Here is a 21,733-nt window from a genome sequence, read left to right as displayed (position 1 = left end):
GCTGTGGTCAGCCTGGGGATGACTGTATGTGGCTGTACAGCTCTGTGGTACTGATTAAGTACCTCTGCTGTGAATTTCCTTTCATTTTAGCCAATTTTGAGACCTCGATGGCCCAAAACTTGGCCTAATTCATCCCTATGCCTTCCAATTCAATTTTTGAACACAATCTTTCCTGCCTTCCCATTTTGCAGTTTGCCTGATACAGTCAACCTCGGTTTAAAATATATCTAAAATGGAGGGAAACTTAGTTGTTAGTCACTTGTACAGTGGATGCTGTTGAAGGTAAGGAATTGGTGTAAAACGTGTGAAAATTTGGTACACATAGCTTCAACCATTGGCGAGCTACAACACACTAAATACTTAAAACCGACATTTCTCGATACTTTTAAATAGGCGATAAGACTGGTTTTCCCAGACTGGGTCACAAATGTTTTAGTGTACCTTTACATAAATTAGAAGCTAGCTATTTGTAACTGTCAGTGTCTGAAAATAGAACCGTCTCATAATATGATCAGTTGTCTCATAATTATGGACATTTACATATCAGGAAGCCATGCAAAGACATTCTATTCTCTTGCAAGCAATATCCATCAAATTTTAATATCTACATTAAAGCATGAAACATATTGGTGCATACCTTGTCCAAATTCTATTGCTTTATGTGCTTTCTGCTCTATGTTAGAGGATATTGAAATAGTTTGCACATTTTTCTGTCTCATATATGACTGGGCCTGCAAAAATAGGGCATGTGGGCACATGATTTTTGCCTGCTTTTTCAAACTTCCATCACTCATAAATTTTTGTAACATTATGCTATGGCAGTGTAATTCTGAGCTTTAGTAAACATTTAATTGGCTTTATGATGAAAGTTACAGAATGCAACTATTCTGTTCCAGTACTGAGATATGACCTGTAAAGTGATGGGGTGTAGTTTGTGCCCACTTGCCCTGTTTTTGCAAGCCCAGTCACAATTATGCACTGTATCATAATTATGTACACCGACAACCTTACAAGTTCTCATCATTGGATTATGCTATATGGATACTTTTTGACTGAAGTTAATAGATTAATTGATGAGTCTTTGGTCCAAAATTTAAGTCCCTATGAGTTACCTGTGTGCAGAAATATTCAATCATCCTTAAGTGTCCCATAATAGGAACACTTACCTTAATAGCAACTAAGCCTGCATAAACAGGTGGATAGATAGAAGGTATAGGTGCACAACTACACATTATTAACATAAGGGCACATTTTATGTATGTTGTACTTGTTCTCTCCATCAGGTTGCACAGGATAGATAGCAGAACTTTGCTGAGTCTCACTCCTGGCAAAGGCTACAGATTGAGAGCTCTGATCATACCATTCCATTCCATGGGATAGACCCCACCTACCACAAACCATTTAGCTAGTGCTTTGTGCCATTGCAGTAACAAATGCAATACATGTATATGCGAAACAAGATATTTTCCTCTGAATCTATGCAGCTCCTTGACAGGTACCAAAGTGGTACATCAAAAGACAGCTGGCCTTAGCTATATGCTTGTGCTGCAGATTTTCTGACTTTAGCTACTAATATAGGCAAAATAAAAATTGCATGGACCTTATAATGGTGTAGCTGTGCTGGGTCGTTTCTCACAAGAGAACATAAAATTGTGGCAGATATATTTGAACTATTATTTATAGCAAGAATTGATAATATTATGAACTCTTGTTTATAGCTAATAGCCGCACTGTCATATTCACCAATTGCTTGATATAACACCTAATTGTATGAATTGAAACCTTACTGCAGTGAATACTCTTATAGGTTTTTCACCCTTTTTGTTTTCAAGAAAACCTGCCCCTAATGGTACTCCATCCATCCAGTTATCAAAGTACTCTATGCTAAGATGGTCTGTACAAAGCCTAAGCAACACATGTCATGCATGCATGTACGCACACCTTCCTTTACTCCTTCGGGTCAAGCAGCCTTCCTAATCCGAAGCAGCAAAAGTGGACAGTAATGCCACCAGTGCTAAGCCCACTAGGATCAGGGGCGGATCCAGGAGCTGGCAAGGGGAGGAGCACAAACAGGCTAAGTTGTGTAGGTGCCGGTTGGGGAGAGCATATTCTCTTGTTAGTTGCTGTATTTTTAAGCAGCAATGATCACTCTTTAGTAGGTTGATTGTCCTTTGCAGATGGTTGTGAAGTCTTAAAAGCTGTTTACAAGGCTATGTAAGTCTTAAACACCAGCCATACGATAATTATTTTTAGAGGCGCTTAGTACGTACGAAGGTACTGGGTGACAGTTTGACAGCTGTTTTAACTTTAGACTTTGCAATAAATGGTGATAATATGCAATTTTATATAAATTGATTTTGTTCTGACAACTATGACAAAGTTTAGAGTATTTCTATCAAAAGAAGCAACTATGGCTCTTCTACTGAGGGAGGGGGGGCATTTGCCCCAAATGCCCCATCCTGGATCCTCCATTGAGGATCCCCCTCTGCCACCTATGAGTCCGATTCATCAACCTACCTACAATATTAAACTGCTACTACCACTCTTTTCTCCAAAACTCAATTAGACTGGAATTCCCTATCATGAACCACGATAGTGGGTTCATATTAGGGATTGCCCATGTTTTTTTTGCAAAAATCCTAATAGAACGCACACCTAAAAACCACCTTGAAAAGCATCCTTCAACTCAAAACAACCCTCTGGTGGTTCTTTGCAATGAGTATAGGTCCTAAAGTATCAAGTGAAAAGGAAACAGTATGTGTATTTCAGAAAAAAAACTGAAATATGCATATGCCCGTTTGTTCATATTATTATTCTTATGCACTTGTCAATTTCATGCCCCACCCCCCCACCCCCGGGGAGGGTGGGGGAATACAGGGGATTTGAGAAATCGTGGTGTCAAATTCCCCACTACTGGGGCAAAATCGGCTGTCAAATCCCCACTATGTCCCCACCCCCATAGTAGGGGATTTAACAACACCTCAAGGATGACTAAGCACATATTTCATGCATGCGACTAGTAATAAACCTGCCCTGTAGCTAGTAAAATTATAGCAAGTGCGATTTTATTGTTTAGAAATGCAACTACCGAAAATCGGTCAGTGAATTGGACAACTGTCAATTGCCCCAGGGGTGGGGACGAGAAGCAATGTCAAATCCCCACCAGGGGTGTGGGGACGCCCGGGGGTGGGGGGGTGGGGCATGAAATTGACAAGTGCATTATTATTCATAATAATATTATTATTAATAATATTATTATTATTATTCTTTCACAGGGATAGCGAAGTTTACAAGGAGAATCCTGGGATAAAAAGTAGTAAGGCTTGCTGAATGGACCATTGTGCGTGTCCATGACCTATTTTTCATTTCGTTTTCGGATGGAAACAGCTCAAACCCGGCCGTTTCTTCTTGCCAAAACGCATTACGCTCGAGAAGCCATACAAGATCGCGCTCAGAGTTAAGTTTTTTGGTGTGCGCTATTTGTGGCTAATAGAATCTGTCTTTATTAAACTCAATATAGGCCAGGAAGCTTAATCTGGGCTGATGACTTTGTTGCAAGGTGGTTTTTTTCGCTCTGTGATTATTGTACGTGGGCGGGTTATCCAGATTAAATACTCTAATAGAGCAGTCATGTAGCTACTCTAATAATGCAGTCAAGTGTATAACAACAATCCTTGCACTGAATTTGACAGCTATTAAAGGCACCAGTAATGTAGATTGTAGCTCATATTTGGAGACTCTCAGTCCGTATGCACATTGCAATTTGTTCTGTTTCATGTTTGTACTGAAACGTTGACAGCATTATTATGCAGAATACAAAATTACACTATTTACTACAGTTTTCATTATCAATCAAAGAAATCCATGTTAATTTGTACACATGATATTGTAGTCAATAGAGTGAGAAGATATTGCTGAGGAGATGATGTGTTCCAACAACTTGCAGCAAATGATATAGGTCTATAGTTTGATGGATTAGTACGCGGGCCTTTCTTGTATACTGGTGTTACATATGCCCTATTCCAGTCTAAAGGGAGTTCACCCTGATGTATAATGCTGTCAAGTGTATAACAACAATCCTTGTACTGCATTTGACAGCTATTAAAGGCACCAGTAATGTACATTGTAGCTCATATTAGGAGACTCTCAGTCTGTATGCACATTGCAATTTGATCAGTTTCATGTGTGTACTGAAATGTTGATGGTGTTACTATGCAGATTGCACAATTACACAATTCACAACAGTCTTCTTCATAATCCATTACTGAATTAATAAAAGGTACACAAACTAGATGAATAAAAAATTGGTATTATTAAAATAGGAATAGGGATCACTGAAAAAAGCCACAAAACAAGAAGGGATCGCTGGGGCGGTAATGTAAACCACAAATCCCTATTTTTGACTCTCTGTCAGTGGTAGCTAATGCAACAAATCCCTATTTTGACTCACCTCAAAATGACAGAGCATGTAAGTAAAGATTTATGACAGAGTCAAAATAGGGATTTGTGGTTTACATTACCACCCCAGCAATCCCTTCTTGTTTTGTGGCTTTTTTCAGTGATTCCTATTCCTATTTAAAATTTCCTATTTTTATTCATCTAGTCTAATAATGGATTTGTATTTTAACATCAGATTTAGATAGTTTTAGTAATAAACATTTTTCCTAGTATGTAATTTTAATATGCTATTGCAAACAAACAAAGACAACATTATAAAATGTGACCGGATCTGCAAAAACCCAACACAATCGCGCATTTTTCAAATTCTTGTTTATTAAATATTTATGATCTACTTAGCCAAGTATACCCTCTGGCAAAGTTTCAGCCTCATATGCCAATAGCTTTAGGAGTTACAGCCCTTCAAAGTAGCAACAACAGAAAAATCAATTTGTACAGCAAGTATAGAGAAAATAAATTACAGGTACCTACAAAAACGGTTGTAACTTATCAACGAATTGATGTACGGAGCTACAATTTCACAATCGTGTTCGCCATGAACAGGGGAATCAATTACTGGGTAGGTTTTCCTTTACTCACCCTTCTTAACTGTATACAAAGGCGGAATTGGTGAAGAAAAATCGATCGCGTACGATACGCTCATAACTTCCGTATCCTTGGTTCTATTTCACCCATTACCCATACCAGAGGTCATACATTTAAGCTATATAAATATTTTTCAAGAACAGGTGCCAGGAAATATTTTTTTTTACAAGAAGAGTTGTTGAACCATGGAATAATTTACCCCAAGAAGTAGTATGTACAGCATCAGTTGATGATTTTAAGAAATTGATTGACCAGTATTCATCTAACACTATGTATAAATGTATGTATCAGTCTACTTGTATTTTTTACCTGTTGATCAGGTGTGACAGACTGTTTAGCCTTATAAATTACCTGTAATAAATAATAATAATAAATAATACTGTAACGAAACAAGTATTTTCCAACTTCTCTTGAGCAGGCGAATAAGATGATATCCAGGGTTTTACTGTTAGCCATCTCCTTCACTAAAAGAAGCGCTCAAAAAGTTTAAGGATTTTTTCAATAATACACTGTTAAAATGAAGAGTAACCACAACTCTCAAGGAGTTCCCAGCGTAGGGAGGATTTAACACCCCTGGAGAGTAACCATTACTCCAAAGGAGTACCTGGGGAGTAACACATGCTCTGAAGGTGGTGTCACTTACTCTTCAGAGTAATGGTTATTCTCTTCAGAGTGTTGGTTACTCTCCATGGGGTGTTAAATCCTCCCTACACTGGGAACTCTCAGAGTGGTGGTTACTCTTTATTTTTAACAGTGTACGCAAGTATTTCACCTAAAATTGTATTTAATACTTTATACGGAAATTTAGGCTTGCGCTATTGTGTCGGGTTTTCGCAGATCCAGTCATAAATGTCCAAACTAAGGATGGAGATGCCCCTCATGAATAGCTAGGTCAATTATTGAGTGGTCAGGCTGGTGTCCAGGGGAGGAGCGGCAACCACACAAACACAAAGCAACCGAGCGAATTAAAGAAACGAAGTTGCTATTGTTCCGGCAGCCTGAAACATTTTGTCAGTGCTATTGTTCCGGCAGTCCACTGGATTTCTCAATATCAAGCACACTAGCTGTATGCTATGCCCCGAGTATTCGACTTTAGGGCACACGTCTAGTAGGTTGCCCCGAGCATTCAACTTTAGGGAACTCGTCTAGTAGGTTGCCCCGAGCATTCAACTTTAGGGGATGCGAAAAGTAGTTCTAGTGTTAGGATTAGGGTCGGCTTCAGCTTTAGTTTCTTCTTCACCTTCAATATCTTTTATATAGAAGTTACTCCACTCGGAGACATATAAGGTAGAAACTAAGGGAGTTGGGTAGCTGGGAGCCACGTAGCACAATGGGTAGGACTCTGGGCTCAAGCACTGGAGGTCCCAGGTTCGATTCCCGCTCAAGGTATTTTGTGTTTTCCTTTTTTCCGTTTAAGGACCTTAAGTTTTATTTTTATTCACGTGACTGCCGGAACAATAGCAACAGCCTTAAAGAAAATCCTATATGTAATAAACTTAATTATTGTATACATCACATAGTACTAAACTTATAAATTGTATCACGCTGTACTATTTGACATGCATCAATTTGAGGTTCTATCTATATGTACCGTAGTTCACAGTAGCTATATTTACTCATATAGTAAGGCTCATGATCATGTACTTAATAATGCTAGAAGAGAAATTCAGCGAAAATTTTACGGAACATTACGGACTATAATTTTTCGTGTTTTGTTATTTGATTGTTCGCTCGCCCACCTGGATAGGGTTTAAATACCGGGCGAAGTGCTGCAGTGTTTGACACTACTGAAAAATTGTTGGCTTTTGGCTTACTAAAGTACATAGTGTGGCCGCATTTTAATTGCAGAAATCCGACGGAGCGATGGATGAAATCAAAGCTGAGGTTGCTCGCGTCCAAAAGGACATAAGGGATGTTAAAGTTCAAAAGCGCGAAAAGCTGCAGAACTTGGACTTCTTTGTGCTGGACAATTCTATCCGCGAGAGCACGGTAGGCCAGCTGCGTAGCCACACTTTGGAAAACAAAATCCAAATCATGGAGCAAGTACGGAAAGTCGGCATCAAGCATATAGTCATTGCTTCATTTTCGCACATGACCCGCGTAGACGACGACTTTGTAAAGTATCTCAAGGATAAAGGCGAAGATTTCTCAAACTTTTACTCCTTTTCAGAAGTTACCGAAGGAGTCAAAGATGGTCGCTACGACACAGAGACAATTCCTGTATCCCTGCAAAAGAACCGTGACTTAAGCATACCGAACACGTTTTTCGAAATGGACCTGGCTAATGAGGATGTTGAGTGGGATACGAAGTTTACCGTCGACGACATGTGCCAAATGATCTATAAGTGGATGAAGTGGACGTACGATAACATTACCAAGGATGCGCGGATCTTATTCAACTTTCGTGACCTTCCGTTTTGCATGACTGTTGCTCCTGATCGCCTACTGTATGTGGTCCGTTTCCTTTCCAAGCTTCCTGTTGAGCACCGACCATTTGCTCTTTGCTTTGAAGATCCCTTTGGGGAATACCTACCAGAAGAATTAGAAGCGTGGACAGCCAGCATGAGGAGGACCATGGCAGCTAATGGCTGGAATGATGGGAAAATACTTGTGCACATTCACCAGAAGTGGGATCTCCAGACAGCCTCACAGCTTGACTGTCTTACTGGTGGTGCAGATGGTGTGTGGGCCAGCCTGTGTGAAGAAGGTGCTGCTTTGGGTCACGCTTGTTCAGCCATCACCATGATGAACCTAATTCGACTTGGAAATACCAAAGTCCTGGAGAATTACAACTGCACTGAATTGAGGAATGCTGCCAAAGAAGTTACCAGGATTACGACCGGGAGAGAGCCACACCCTAAACAAGTGCTTTATGGAGAACGTGCTACTGATTTAGTATTTGGCTTCTTGGGTATTGGTGATTTTGACATGGCTAAATTTTTTGGGTGTGAAGCACCTAATCGAATAACTACACTTGCGACAACAGATATGATTATAGATCGGATGGAGCATTTGTATGATAAGAGTCCACATTTCACTGAAGAAATAGCCATGAAGATGAAAGAACAAATGCTTTTGGATGTTCGCAATGGTCGAAAAGAAGAGTACAACAGTGCAGCTGGTCTTGCTATCTTGTTTGATCGCTCTGGAGGAAAGCTTACAGAAAAAATGGCTGATGCAATTGCTCAAGTAGAAGTCAAGTCATCATACCACAAACAACTCATTGATGAGATACGGGAAGAGTGGGACAGATGGGACAAGAGAGATAAGGAACAAAATGATGGCTGCTTGCAGTTTGATAATTTCTACCATGGTTTTATGCAGCCGTATTTTGGGTGCTACCGATGTGTGACCACGAAAAAGGCTCTTCGTGCACTTGACATAGATAAGGATAATTATGTTGACTGGAAAGAATTCCTTGTTTACATAAAATGGGCTTTGCGCCAGTACCCAAATGTTGAAAATGTTGACTCACTGATGAGTATTGTGTTTGAGAAAGGGCTTATGCCTGCCATGCGAGATGAGAGGGCAAAGAGCAAAGCCTTCAACCGTATTAAATACTGAACACTGTAGACTATATATAATTATTGTTATGATGAACAGTAGTCACACATGCAGTTTCATTCTAGTGGCATGTTATTAGATTTTGAATATTAATTTATTGTTGAAAGTGTGAATGATTAATATTGCTAGAGTATGGTTTATGGTTTTCTAAATGGGTTGGCTTCTGGCAACAGATACAATTTGAGTGATTCTATAGTATATTCAGATTCACCAAAGACTTGGGAAGCTGTTTAAGAAGTCACACAACACAAAGGAACCATAAATTAGATGTTGCATAAGGCCACTCCAATTCGCATCAAAATATCAAAATCTTTTGATTAGTCATTTTGACCAAAATAGTTTACAGATTTACTAGAGATTTGGAGACCTATAGTCCTAAATAACATTATGGGACCAACCGTATAGATCTAGATGTGATCATCATTGATATGTAGCTAGTAGCTGGCAATGTGCATGGACTTTCATGAGGAGTGAAGTTCTTCTGAAGTTGGCTATTTGCTAATAACTGCATGAGTAATGACATCAGAGAAGGTTGGTGGTTGAAGAATTGCACATAACTATGATATTCAAATGTTTTGTAGACCTACTTTTAAAATAATGCTTTTAGTTGAATACTACCTGCTGTATTTCTTTGTTCTGCTGTAAATGAGTTTCTGGTCACCTATTAGCAGCTACATGTGCACACGAAAACTCTACTAGTGTCTGCATGTCAGGAATATGCAGCAAGTTAAGAGTGTTTTACTCTCAGAGGCTCTTAAGATGGAATGCAATTAATCTATGCACATGTGTCCTCCTTTACTGTGTTACCTGATCCTGGTGGTAGCTGCAGCTTTATACCCTAATGTGCGTGTGTGTTTAAAAGTGCCAAGTGTTCACGATTGGCACAGTGATGTGTGAAGCATATTGGGTAAAAGCTCTTCACTGATCTGTAGCACAGTAATCTACTCTATGAATTTGCATACTGGGTATCCACCACAGCACATTATTTCATTACTGTTAATGGTTATATCCATTTAGTGGCTTGAAGCAACAGCTCAGGCAGGCCCGTAACCAGGGGGGGTTCGAGTGGTTCGGACGAACCCTCTTCCAGGATTACCACTGATTTTTAAAAAAAGTTTTATAAGCTGGCGTATAAGACGTGGGCGTCCGAAAGGTAGAGAGGGACTATACGTAGCGCAATGTAGGCTGCTCTGAGGTGTTAACTAAAGTGGAGCTAAGCCCCACCTCTACACAGCTAAGATCTGGGTGGGGATGAAAATTCGCTAAAAGGATCGATATACTCTAATAGAAATTTATCACATCCTTAATTGCAGCAATAGAACTAGGTTGAAAATGGCCCAAAACACTGACTTCCACAGTTCTGTAGCAGTGAGGAGTCTTCAAACGATCCAATTCAGCCAAAAGCTGTACATGCCACAGTTAGATTTTTATAGTTATATTTACCAATTTCGTTGAGGAATTGGGTTTTTTTTATGGTGTTTTGGGTTTTAATTAATTATGTGTTTCCTAAACTTTTGTATAGAGAGTCGAGTACATACTCAGGTTTATAAAGTTTGCGGTTGTGTGCAGACTCCAAATGATGTATTGAGTCCAATGGACATGTAAGCTCTATAATGCCCATCGATGCAGAGTGTCTGCTATAGATGACAACATCGGGTCTGTAAGGAGTGACTAAGACATTGGAGGGGATGGTTTCAGGAGGAGAGTCATTAAAACGATGTCCCTGCAGGTCCACATAGACACTGACCATCTAGCTGGCAATCAGAAAAGAGAGTAATTAACTGAGAAATTAAAGTGAACAGTACTTGATTATGTCTATAGGTGTACCTTTGTTGGGATAGTGCTACTGGGCAACCACCTAAAATATGAGCGGTAGTTGGCCGGTTAGAGTCAGAAAGGGTACACTTGGCACCACACTGTATGTGCCAGCGACGCAGGTTAACAGCAGTAGGCAGAGTGTCCGAGGATGCTCTCAACAAGAAAGAAAGTTGCCCAGGGTGAAATCCAGTCATTAACTTATTCCATGTTCTGCAGCTAGTTTCTAACCTAGCAGAATCCAAAAATTTGCATTGCACAGTGAGTTGATTGAGATGGGCTTCACTGTCAGAAGTAATTTTACTAGTCAAATCATCCTTAGCTCTCTTGTAAAGAGACCGTGCTGATTGCATATCGGACAATTGGCTTTGGGCAGCCGACAATATGGAATAATCTTGATTCTGGAACTGCAGAAAATCATTACCAAGATGGAGATGCAAGCCCAATTCCTGCAGCTGAGGATCAGATGATGCACAGATACATGAAAGCAGACTAAGTTTTGCCTCTCTTGACACACAAGAGACACTGGGGCAACAAATTCCCGGATAGTATAGGATTACCCGAGTAGCATTCCTTGGAAGCTGTAACCATTTCTTAAGATGACGAGTGACCATAGATTCGAGTCGTTTAATAGTATGGTTAGTGATTGCATCAACACATAGATGGAATCTTAACAGTGACAAGATTTAATTCCTATAAATCCAGAGCTTATACTCTCCCCTAACAGGAAGAGAATCAGTAGCTGTTAGTAAACCAGACAGACGAGAAGTCATATTCTTGTTTGCAATAGATTTGGTAGCTGACAAAGACACATCAATTAGTTTTCCCAGAAATTTTGTGCCACCCTCAGTAAGCAAACTTACTCTGATGAGTTGTTGAGCTATGGCAACCATCTTCCCACTTGGGTTACGGATACAATTCCTGACTATGATACTTCACTGTTTAACACTGGAAGTATTACTCCTTCATTGATCAAGTCCTGCCTTCGTCATTGTTCCATGAAATCAGCTCCTGGTCCTGATGGGCTTACTTATTACCATTTATTTCATTTACCATGCACCCATCACTTTTTGGCTACATTATTTAATAAGATACTGAATGCTGGAACTGCTCCTGGAAGTTGGGGCCAGGCTCGTATTAAACTGATATATAAAACTGGAGATCGACATGACCCTTTAAACTTTCGTCCAATTGCCCTTACATCGGTGGTTGGGAAACTGTTTCACAAAATTCTTAGTAGGTGGTTAGAGTCGTATTTGAAAGTAAATGGAGTTTTGGATACTACCATACAGAAAGGATTTGTATCAGGCATGCCGGGTGTATTTGAACACATTTACTCTTTATCAGCAATTATGCAAGATGCTCTGTCAAACAAAAAGCCTTTGATGGTAACTTTTATTGACTTCAAGAATGCTTTCGGCTCTGTTTCACACCATCTTATTTTTGACATGTTAAGGGCAGTCAAAGTGTCTTCCTCCTTTTTCAATTATGTTTTTTCATTTTATTCACAGTTGTCAGTCACAATTACAAGTGATCACTGGGAGACAGCTATGATACCATTTCAACGAGGAGTATTTCAAGGAGATACTCTCTCCCCTATGATATTTTTGTTGGTATTTAATCCACTTCTACAGTTGGCAGACTCTTTGAATAATCCATGTGGCTACACATTTCAACTTCCTGTGCCTAATTGTGATAGCCTACCACCTGTTGGTTCTTTTGTATACATTAAATGGTCCGAGAGTGGTGATGAAGAACCTGGTTGGTATAAAGCTCGTATTGACAAGTATCTGTTTAATGGTTTCTGTAAACTTGTGTTTCAAGATACAATGGTATTTGAAGAAGTTGACCTCCACCAGGTGGACTGGAAACCTTGTGGTAAGAGGGCAAAGAGGTTTGTGCCTCTTACTGATAAACCTGCCACTGTTAAATCCAGTTGGAAATCTTCTCCAAAATTTGTCGATTCAATTGCCCATTCAGTGAAGGGTTATGCCGATGATGCTACCTTGATTTCCACCAATTTGGAAACCCATTCTTCTGTGCTCCAAGAGATTGACAAGAAAGCTGCAGACTTGGATCTAACACTTAAGCCTTCAAAGTGCATTTCATTTCTATTTGATGGCTCTAAACATTTGTCACAGAGAATTCCGTTATCAGGTGGGACCACAAAATTGATTACTGAGGGTGGCACAAAATTTCTGGGAAAACTAATTGATGTGTCTTTGTAAGCTACCAATTCTATTGCAAACAAGAATATGACTTCTCGTCTGTCTGGTTTACTAACAGCTACTGATTCTCTTCCTGTTAGGGGAGAGTATAAGCTCTGGATTTATAGGAATTAAATCTTGTCACTGTTAAGATTCCATCTATGTGTTGATGCAATCACTAACCATACTATTAAACAACTCGAATCTATGGTCACTCGTCATCTTAAGAAATGGTTACAGCTTCCAAGGAATGCTACTCGGGTAATCCTATACTATCCGGGAATTTGTTGCCCCAGTGTCTCTTGTGTGTCAGGAGAGGCAAAACTTAGTTTGCTTTCATGTATCTGTGCATCATCTGATCCTCAGCTGCAGGAATTGGGCTTGCATCTCCATCTTGGTAATGATTTTCTGCAGTTCCAGGATCAAGATTATTCCATATTGTCAGCTGCCCAAAGCCAATTGTCCGATATGCCATCAGCACGGTCTCTTTACAAGAGAGCTAAGGATGATTTGACTAGTAAAATTACTTCTGACAGTGAAGTCCATCTCAATCAACTCACTGTGCAATGCAAATTTTTGGATTCTGCTAGGTTAGAAACTAGCTGTAGAACATGGAATAAGTTAATGACTGGATTTCACCCTGGGCAACTTTCTTTCTTGTTGAGAGCATCCTCGGACACTCTGCCTACTGCTGTTAACCTGCGTCGCTGGCACATACAGTGTGGTGCCAAGTGTACCCTTTGTGACTCTAACCAGCCAACTACCACTCATATTTTAGGTGGTTGCCCAGTAGCACTATCCCAACAAAGGTACACCTATAGACATAATCAAGTACTGTTCACTTTAATTTCTCAGTTGATTACTCTCTTTTCTGATTGCCAGATGGTCAGTGTCTATGCGGACCTGCAGGGACATCGTTTTAATGACTCTCCTCCTGAAACCATCCCCTCCAATGTCTTAGTCACTCCTTACAGACCCGATGTTGTCATCTATAGCAGACACTCTGCATCGATGGGCATTATAGAGCTTACATGTCCATTGGACTCAATACATCATTTGGAGTCTGCACACAACCGCAAACTTTATAAACCTGAGTATGTACAGCTTTTGGCTGAATTGGATCGTTTGAAGATTCCTCACTGCTACAGAACTGTGGAAGTCAGTGTTTTGGGCCATTTTCAACCTAGTTCTATTGCTGCAATTAAGGATGTGATAAATTTCACCCAGCAAGTATCCCTATTTTCCAAAGGAAGTGCTAGAAATCTTTTGCTCAAGATGGCCAGTGCCTCAATTTCTGCTTCACAGAGAATATTTTATGGTAGGAACTCTAAAGAATGGACAATCAACCCGGACTGTTTTTAATCTGTATATAATTTAAGCTGTAACTTTAGTTTTGTACTTAAATTTATAATTTTTTTCCTTGCCATGCCCACTGCTGTCCACTGTTGGTCAGACATGTGGTCGCATGTTGTCCGAGGACACATAATATATAATTTGTTTGTAATCATGCATGTTTTCTCATCAATTATTAGTGATGGTTCTCTAAAATACTCTAATACAACAGTCACTAAAATGCTCTAACAAAAGTCATTCAAATACTCTAATCATGCATAATTAAAACTTTTAAACAACACCAAGCTGAACTTCTTCTATAATGTGCCTATCTGAACACTGCATGCTATACCTGTTTTTCAGATGTGTAGTCATGGCTAATCATGGGATTAATATTAGTAAAGTGCCAAATTATTAATTTGTAGCTCCTTAATGAATTGTATTGATGTAGCTGTGTTTTATATAGTTGCTAGGCAACAAATGGTAGTTATTGCTTTGTATACTTATGTGCACGTAATAATTATTGGGATAGTGCTGGCCAGCTAACTATATAGCAAGGAAGTTCACAGTAAGCACTATTTGCATGATTATTTGCAAAGTCCTAGCTCTTTCACTGATGTGCAGTGGTGTATATGGGCAGGCATGCATAGGGTTCTGTAAACTAGTTATCTATAGTTATATATGGCTATATACTAAAATTAACCTATGCAGTTGCTGCACATACTGAAGTTGAGATTAACTTCAAAGTAAATGTCAGATTTCAAGGGATTAGTCAGAATTATACACTTACAACTACTCTTTGGAGTCATTTTTGTGTACTATCAATTTTAGGTCAGTTAGGAGAAGTGAAATATTAAAATGTTGTCAGCGGCTGGGGGCTGTGCCCCCAGACCCCCACTGCTGTAAACACCTACCGCGTGAAAGTAGAACCCCCCTTTCACAAATCCTGGTTACGGGCCTGATACTATTGGACATTAAATTCCTATAACAATGAGTAAATTAGGGATTAAATGTCTGCTAATATATCTTACAGACCTTCAGCACTTGAATAAATAAACTAATGTCCATTTGGTTCCACGGGGTACTTTGAGATAATGTTATGTTATTATTTTTTTGTTATTATCTACTTTACCAGTTAGGCACTGGAGGGTGTACACAGAAGGCAGAGCCTGTTCGAGGTGTTTACCCATAGCCTAGGAGCCTAAGCGAAAATCTTTGAGCTAAATATCCTAAAGTGAAACGGGACAAATACCTAGAAGGGGTGTAAAAAAGCCAACCCCATCGTGACTTGATCCGCAGGCCACCCAGATGTCACTTTCTAGGATCCTATGCGTAGGGTCCGCAACGTGAAAAATGAAGCTGCAAGAAACAAATCCCCGACTATCGTAGTATGTTACCCTTAGTGCCCCATCACTAATACCACCCTTGGTTTGGAACTGAGTTCCCTTGTTGGAGAGACACGCGGATTTTAATATCTCACGTGATTGATCTTTATTTCGTGCGCTCCAAAGAAGACGTCCAGAGCTCCCAGATTCTGAGTGTGATATCAAGTGTTGTTGGCCTACCAAACCATGCATAGAAGTGAGTAAAATTCTGCCTGTGTTTTCCACGGAGGCTGACTTTCTGCGGATGGGTCCAGACAATTTTTCGTTCGAGATGCTCTACCAGCCAAGAGAAGAGAAGCCAATCCTATCACACAAGATGGTAATGAAGTTGGATGTATAAGTATTCTACACACCAAGTTTGAAAGAGCTGCGACCTTTGTAACCATCTGGCTGGCAGAGATGAAATTTTCAGTGCAATGATTTTCTATGATTTTGGTGGGTTGCCTCCTTCCTACTGTTACAAACTGTCTTCCATAGGAGCTTTAAATCAGGGTAAGATCCAGAAGAACATCTGAGGTTTCTAAGAAGTGGTCAAATCCTTGACTTTTGAAGTTAAAAGGTCATTGGAAGCTACTACTCTAATAGAACATTCAGTATTCTATTAGAACAACCATGTAGTCACTACATTTACCATCTGCTTTTGGTTGTGTCAATTGAACAGCTGTATAAATTGCTTGGCAAGTGTGCATTTTATGGACATTTAAATCTTGATATTTTAACCTTATGGTGATGCAAGCAATGCAGTGTCCAGGATGCTGGAGAGTATAATAGTATTTGAATTCCATTCATTTGTTATTAAGTAATCATTTTGCATCAGCTGGAGCACTTTATTGGAGGACCAGCTCATTAATCTCACATTTTACATACCTGTTTTTCTATACGAAAATTAACAACAATAATAATGTATCTTGTGCAACTGCCTAAACAAATAACAACTCAGTAATGTAGGTATAGCCATAACACCCTAATGCTACTGTGTATATGGCCTATGAGTTTGTGAAATTATTGATTCGTGACTAAGGTAGAGGTAAGGCTTCACAGTTTTATCTGTCAATGTGTTCTATTAGAGTAGTTTATTACTTTATAGTTGTGGTAGACCAATAGATTACACACGTTTTTGCAGTGTCCTTTTATCATGTTTTGCATAGGTAGTGAAAATAGGGCAGGGAACCACAAGCCATGGTCCCCCAGTTTTGGTGGTCAATTCTTGTAGCAAAAGATCAACATGCTCTTAATCATTCTAATAGAGCAATCACAAACTGTTAGTAGCTGCTTAATTTTTAAAGTGACACCCAAAGTACTGTCTCAGAGCCCTGGGGCATGTATCCAGATGGAATCTACATCTGTATGGGCTAATTAAAGAACTTTTTGTATTCAATTGCAAGTAGGCCTGAGTCAAATATGCTCAAATTTTGCCCAAAATGCTTTCAGGAATTTCCCTAAATTTTCACCTATTATGCTCATCAGATGTTCCCATTATGCTTGGATTATGCTCTTAGGTTAGCAACAATTCTGACAATTATCTTTGAACATTTTAATCAGTGAATGCTCTATTAGAGTATTTCACTAAAAGTGACTGTTCTATTAGAGAGTATCAATCTACAATGCATTTGAGTGCTCAGCTTGCAGCATCCATGTACTGACTACTCTATTGGAGAGTATCAATCTATTTTCATGGAATTAAGCTCCATAATTTGAAATATCCACCTAATATGCTAGCATTGTGCTGGCATAGCACTCCAGCCTATTATGCTTTTTATTATGCTGGCATATTTGGCACAGGCCTAATTGCAAGTACTTTGTAAGGAGATGTGCATAGTTGAATAATTCCTTGAACATATTAGTGAATTTTATTGTCCAAAGAATACATTTATCCTGTTGTATTGATTTCTGCTTGTCACAGGCCCATATGCATTGGACTGCTCTGTGTAACAACACCCGTTCAAAATAACAAACTTATCTTGAAAATACTCATCAATCTGCAATGTTATTTGCTTTATAAAACCAAATTTCTGTTCATCTAGATCTATTAATTTTACATCTCTGCCTATGTCATTGTTTCCCTTACCATATCAATGATTGTTTGTTCCATTGATTGTTGAGTGCAGCTGTATGAAGCTGTCATCGGAGTTAATAAATGCATGGCTAGAGCAGACTAAAACGTAGCATTACAAATCATTTGGGGTATCAATTCAGCCAACTAGTTTGTAAAGAAATAATTGGCTATAAGCTTGTGCAATATTTTGAGTATTGATGGATGAGAAACTGATGATTGAATTTATGTGACGTAATTTAATTTACAGTATTTAAGCATATGGTCATGCACATGTATGATTTGGTTACTGTAAACTACATGTGTGTGTAATGTAATAGACTAATCACACAATTGTTCTTGAAGTGACCTACAGCATGTGGGTAGGTTAATGTACAAGTATGTGGTACACCTCACTATATAGCTTAATAGGATGTGGGAAATGTATGCAGGAGCTGGAATAAGAAATGAAAGACCTGGCAGTTTGTCTACTTATTGAGCACAATACAACTAGTGAATATAGATAATTATTATAGAGTTAATTATGAAGGAGTCATTGCAGTGATAAACGTGCTTACTTATGCTCATAATTATCAATTTAGCATGTGCTTATTGTGCTACACTTGAAAGTTGTTAACACAACTTTATGGTAAAACAGTCTATTCCTCAGGGGCAGCAGAGAAGGGGGCTGCAACCCCCGTGAAAAAATTATGGGGGCTTAACCCCCCTGTAGCTGTGATGGAGAGCCCAGCTAAATAACATCAATAATTTAGATACTATAATAGAGCAGTCAAGATTGAAGTATATACTCTAATAAAGCAGTCACAGTATTCTTAGAGGAGCAGTGTAGCAAGCTACGTATACGTATGTAGTTATAAATAAGGAGATATAGTCTAGTTGGTGGAGGGCAACTATTGTCAGCAGGAAGTGACCTTTTTGGTATTCAACTTACAGCTAGACCATGGCATCATCAATCTAGACCCCAACCCCCCCCCCCCCCTTAAATAATGTCTGCCCTTGCTATTCCTGCATTAAAATCATACTGCCAATCATTCCATGAACTATCATTGGATTGACAGCTATCATGGATGATTCAGCTTTGGTGACTGCTTTTCAAAGTAATGTGAGTGAGATGATGAGTGTGCAACTAGAACGCAGGGAAGTGCAACACTGCTGATCCTAGCATGAGATCAACTACATGGCAGGGGACTGGGATTCCATCCTAGAACACTTTTATGCTTTAACACCTTGATTGAGAGTGTTAATGACAAAATGGAAATTGTTTTTAAAGTATATACCACATTGTTTCAAATGAAACTATAGCTAGATGTACTCCTACAATTATAGCGTTTGGATAAAAATGTAACTACACATGTCAACAAGTAGTGAAAACTAGCAGCGATTCTATCATCATGTACATTGCAGGATGTCTGGGATGCCATCCCTGGAGGACTACTTTACTTGTACATAAAACACCCAACCAAATTGCATGAGGATGTCAAAGTGCACAATATGCACCTCAAACATTGCAACTTATACATAATTGTGTTCTTCAGTATGATTTAAAGCTATAGCCTTTGCCCTAAACATTGAAGAAGTTGCTAGCTAGCTAGGTTATGCAGGATTATTGACATACCGATACACAAGGTTTTTGATCTGTATCTATATTCTATATTATTTATACAATAATATTATAATGACTGTGCAACTTTTATTAGCTAAACAACTTATCTACAGCTGTTCAATTGGCACAACCAATAGTAGATGGCAAATGTAGTGACTATACATGGTTGTTCTAATAGAGTGAATGTTTTATTAGAGTAGTAGCTTGCAATGGCCTTTTAACTTTACAAGTCAAAGATTTGACCACTTCTTAGAAACCTCAGATGTTCTTCTGGATCTTACCCTGATTTAAAGCTCCTAGGAAGGCAGTTTGTAACAGTAGGAAGGAGGCAACCCACCAAAATCATTGAAAATCATTGCACTGAAAATTTCATCTCTGCCAGCCAGATGGTTACAAAGGTCGCAGCTCTTTCAAACTTGGTGTGTAGAATACTTATACATCCAACTTCATTACCATCTTGTGTGATAGGATTGGCTTCTCTTCTCTTGGCTGGTAGAGCACCTCGAACGAAAAATTGTCTGGACCCATCCGCAGAAAGTCAGCCTCCGTGGAAAACACAGGCAGAATTTTACTCACTTCTATGCATGGTTTGGTAGGCCAACAACACTTGATATCACACTCAGAATCTGGGAGTTCTGGACGTCTTCTTTGGAGCGCACGAGATAAAGATCAATCACGTGAGATATTAAAATCCGCGTATCTCTCCAACAAGGGAACTCAGTTCCAAACCAAGAGTGGTATTAGTGATGGGGCACTAAGGGTAACATACTACGATAGTCGGGGATTTGTTTCTTGCTACTTCATTTTTCACGTTCCGGACCCTACCTATGGATAAAGATAGGGTCCGCAAACCAAAAAATCCATATCTTCAAGTCGACTTACAAACTATAGTCATGAGTATTGATAGGTCTAATCAAGAAAACACTAGAGTGGCAGCAACTTTCATCCATGTCTTCTAGTGAAAATAACGTAAAATACCTTGAATTCGATCGATTTTTCGCCGTCGTAATTTACAATGTTATTCTTTTGGGCCAAAACTCTCTCTCAAACTTTGAGAGGTTGTCCACTCTTACTTTGGAGTATAGGTAGTTTAATATAATTAATTAATATTTGGTAGTGGCGTCGCGCGCATCGCTGATCGGCTAAAAAAAAGACGTTTCGTGATCTGGAGCACAGCAGACTTGCAGGAAATGCTGTAGCATTTACTGCAGTGATCACCTCCAAGTCAAGTACCTGTGTGCAGAATATGGTGTGGATTGAAGTTTGTTGACCATCTGGCTGAGACCAGCCTCGCCTGCATGATTTAGCAAAAATTCCTCCGCGATCCAACAAATACTGCAGTTTCGTGCACATAAGCACCTTTAAGTGTGTTGAATTATTGAAATGATTACTCAGTACAAGTAAAAACTTCCAGCGAAGGCTAGATTACGAACACTTTAATCAGTTACGGAATGCGACATTCTGCTAGTGAGTTCTCCTATACACTACATTCTGCTAGTGAGTTCTCCTATACAATGCACAAAATCCCCTTAGAAGTTGTTAAGAGACATCACTATTTGGGAGTACTTTTAGATAACAAGTTGTCATGGACCCCTCACATAAATTCAGTGTGCAATAAAGCTAATCGTCTACTGGGATTTTTGCGAAGAACTCTCCACCATTGTCCACCTCACTTAAAAGAACATGCATATAAACAGATCGTCTTGCCATCTATTGAATACTGCTCTTCTATCTGGGATCCACATCAACAATCACTCATTCACAAGTTAGAGATGATACAACATCGTGCTGCACGTTTCGTGTTAAATAGACCTTGGAGAAGGAATCATAGGGACAGTATAGCTGAAATGTTAGTGGAATTAAAATGGCCAACACTGGAAGATCGTAGGAAACAGGCACGTCTGATGCTGTTGTTTAAGTTTGTAAACAAATTAATTTATGTTCCAAATCAGTATCTGCCAGTGTTATCTCCTGCAACAAGTACCAGGGCAAACCATCCCTTGAAGCTATTACAGTTGTATGCCAGAACAAATCGATATAGTAACTCTTTCTTATACCAAGATCAATACCAGACTGGAACAATTTAGATATGGAAGATCTTGACAATATAGACTTACTTACTTTCAAAAACCGTTTGCAAAATGCATAGACATTAAAATTTTGTTTTTGTACATTAGCGATTTACCCAATGGGTTTTGCTAATCAATAATAATAAATAAATAAATGCGAAACGCGATTTATTGCACAAAACCAAGGCTCTCGTAACTAATATAATTTTACAAAAATATTGTGAAATATACTTGACAACTACTCTGAGTGCAGTTAAATAAACATGTTTGTGATTATTAATTAATTTCAGTGACATTATGTATAAAAAATCAATTTCTAACTGTGGTACTCCTGAGAGAGCATTGCACAGCATTTTGATACACTGAGATTGGTACTTTAAGTAAGATTTGAGCCATTGCCACAGATTAGTTAAGTGCTCAGTATTTAAGGTAGCCTAAAATGTTTTAGAATCTCAAAACTTTCTAGAATATCAAAATTTTCTAGCTGGGTTTCTTCAAAACTATTTATTTCCATTATTATTTCAGAAACCCCTTACAAAAATCCTACTGAGTTTGCACTCTATTTTAGTTTTAAGACATCTCGATTTTTTTTGTAGCAATTAATATTTCAGTTTCTAGAAACCTCACAATCGCCCCTGACTGGCCTGGGCAGGGTCAGTAGC

General features: G+C 39.0%; 2 protein-coding genes across 2 annotated transcripts; both read left to right on the top strand.

Annotated features, from left to right (window-relative positions):
- Positions 1 to 6,843: 6,843 nt before the first annotated feature.
- LOC136244556 (uncharacterized) lies at positions 6,844 to 8,712 on the top strand. Its single transcript, XM_066036130.1, has one exon. The coding sequence runs from the start codon at positions 6,907 to 6,909 to the stop codon at positions 8,605 to 8,607; it is 1,701 nt and encodes a 566-aa protein (XP_065892202.1). The 5' UTR covers positions 6,844 to 6,906; the 3' UTR covers positions 8,608 to 8,712.
- Positions 8,713 to 12,836: 4,124 nt separating this feature from the next.
- Positions 12,837 to 13,991, top strand: LOC136248046 (uncharacterized). The gene has a single exon (XM_066039861.1). It carries the CDS (start codon positions 12,837 to 12,839, stop codon positions 13,989 to 13,991), a length of 1,155 nt encoding a protein of 384 aa, XP_065895933.1.
- Positions 13,992 to 21,733: the final 7,742 nt, after the last annotated feature.

The sequence above is a fragment of the Dysidea avara genome, chromosome 2, assembly GCF_963678975.1.
Source record: "Dysidea avara chromosome 2, odDysAvar1.4, whole genome shotgun sequence".
NCBI classification, from domain to species: Eukaryota; Metazoa; Porifera; class Demospongiae; order Dictyoceratida; family Dysideidae; genus Dysidea; species Dysidea avara.
This window is presented reverse-complemented; position numbering and strand designations above follow the sequence as displayed.

What these genes read in the sequence shown, in the direction of transcription:
- LOC136244556 (XM_066036130.1), top strand. Translation starts at nt 6,907, where the DNA reads ATGGATGAAATCAAAGCTGAGGTTGCTCGCGTCCAAAAGGACATAAGG.
- LOC136248046 (XM_066039861.1), top strand. Translation starts at nt 12,837, where the DNA reads ATGGTCACTCGTCATCTTAAGAAATGGTTACAGCTTCCAAGGAATGCT.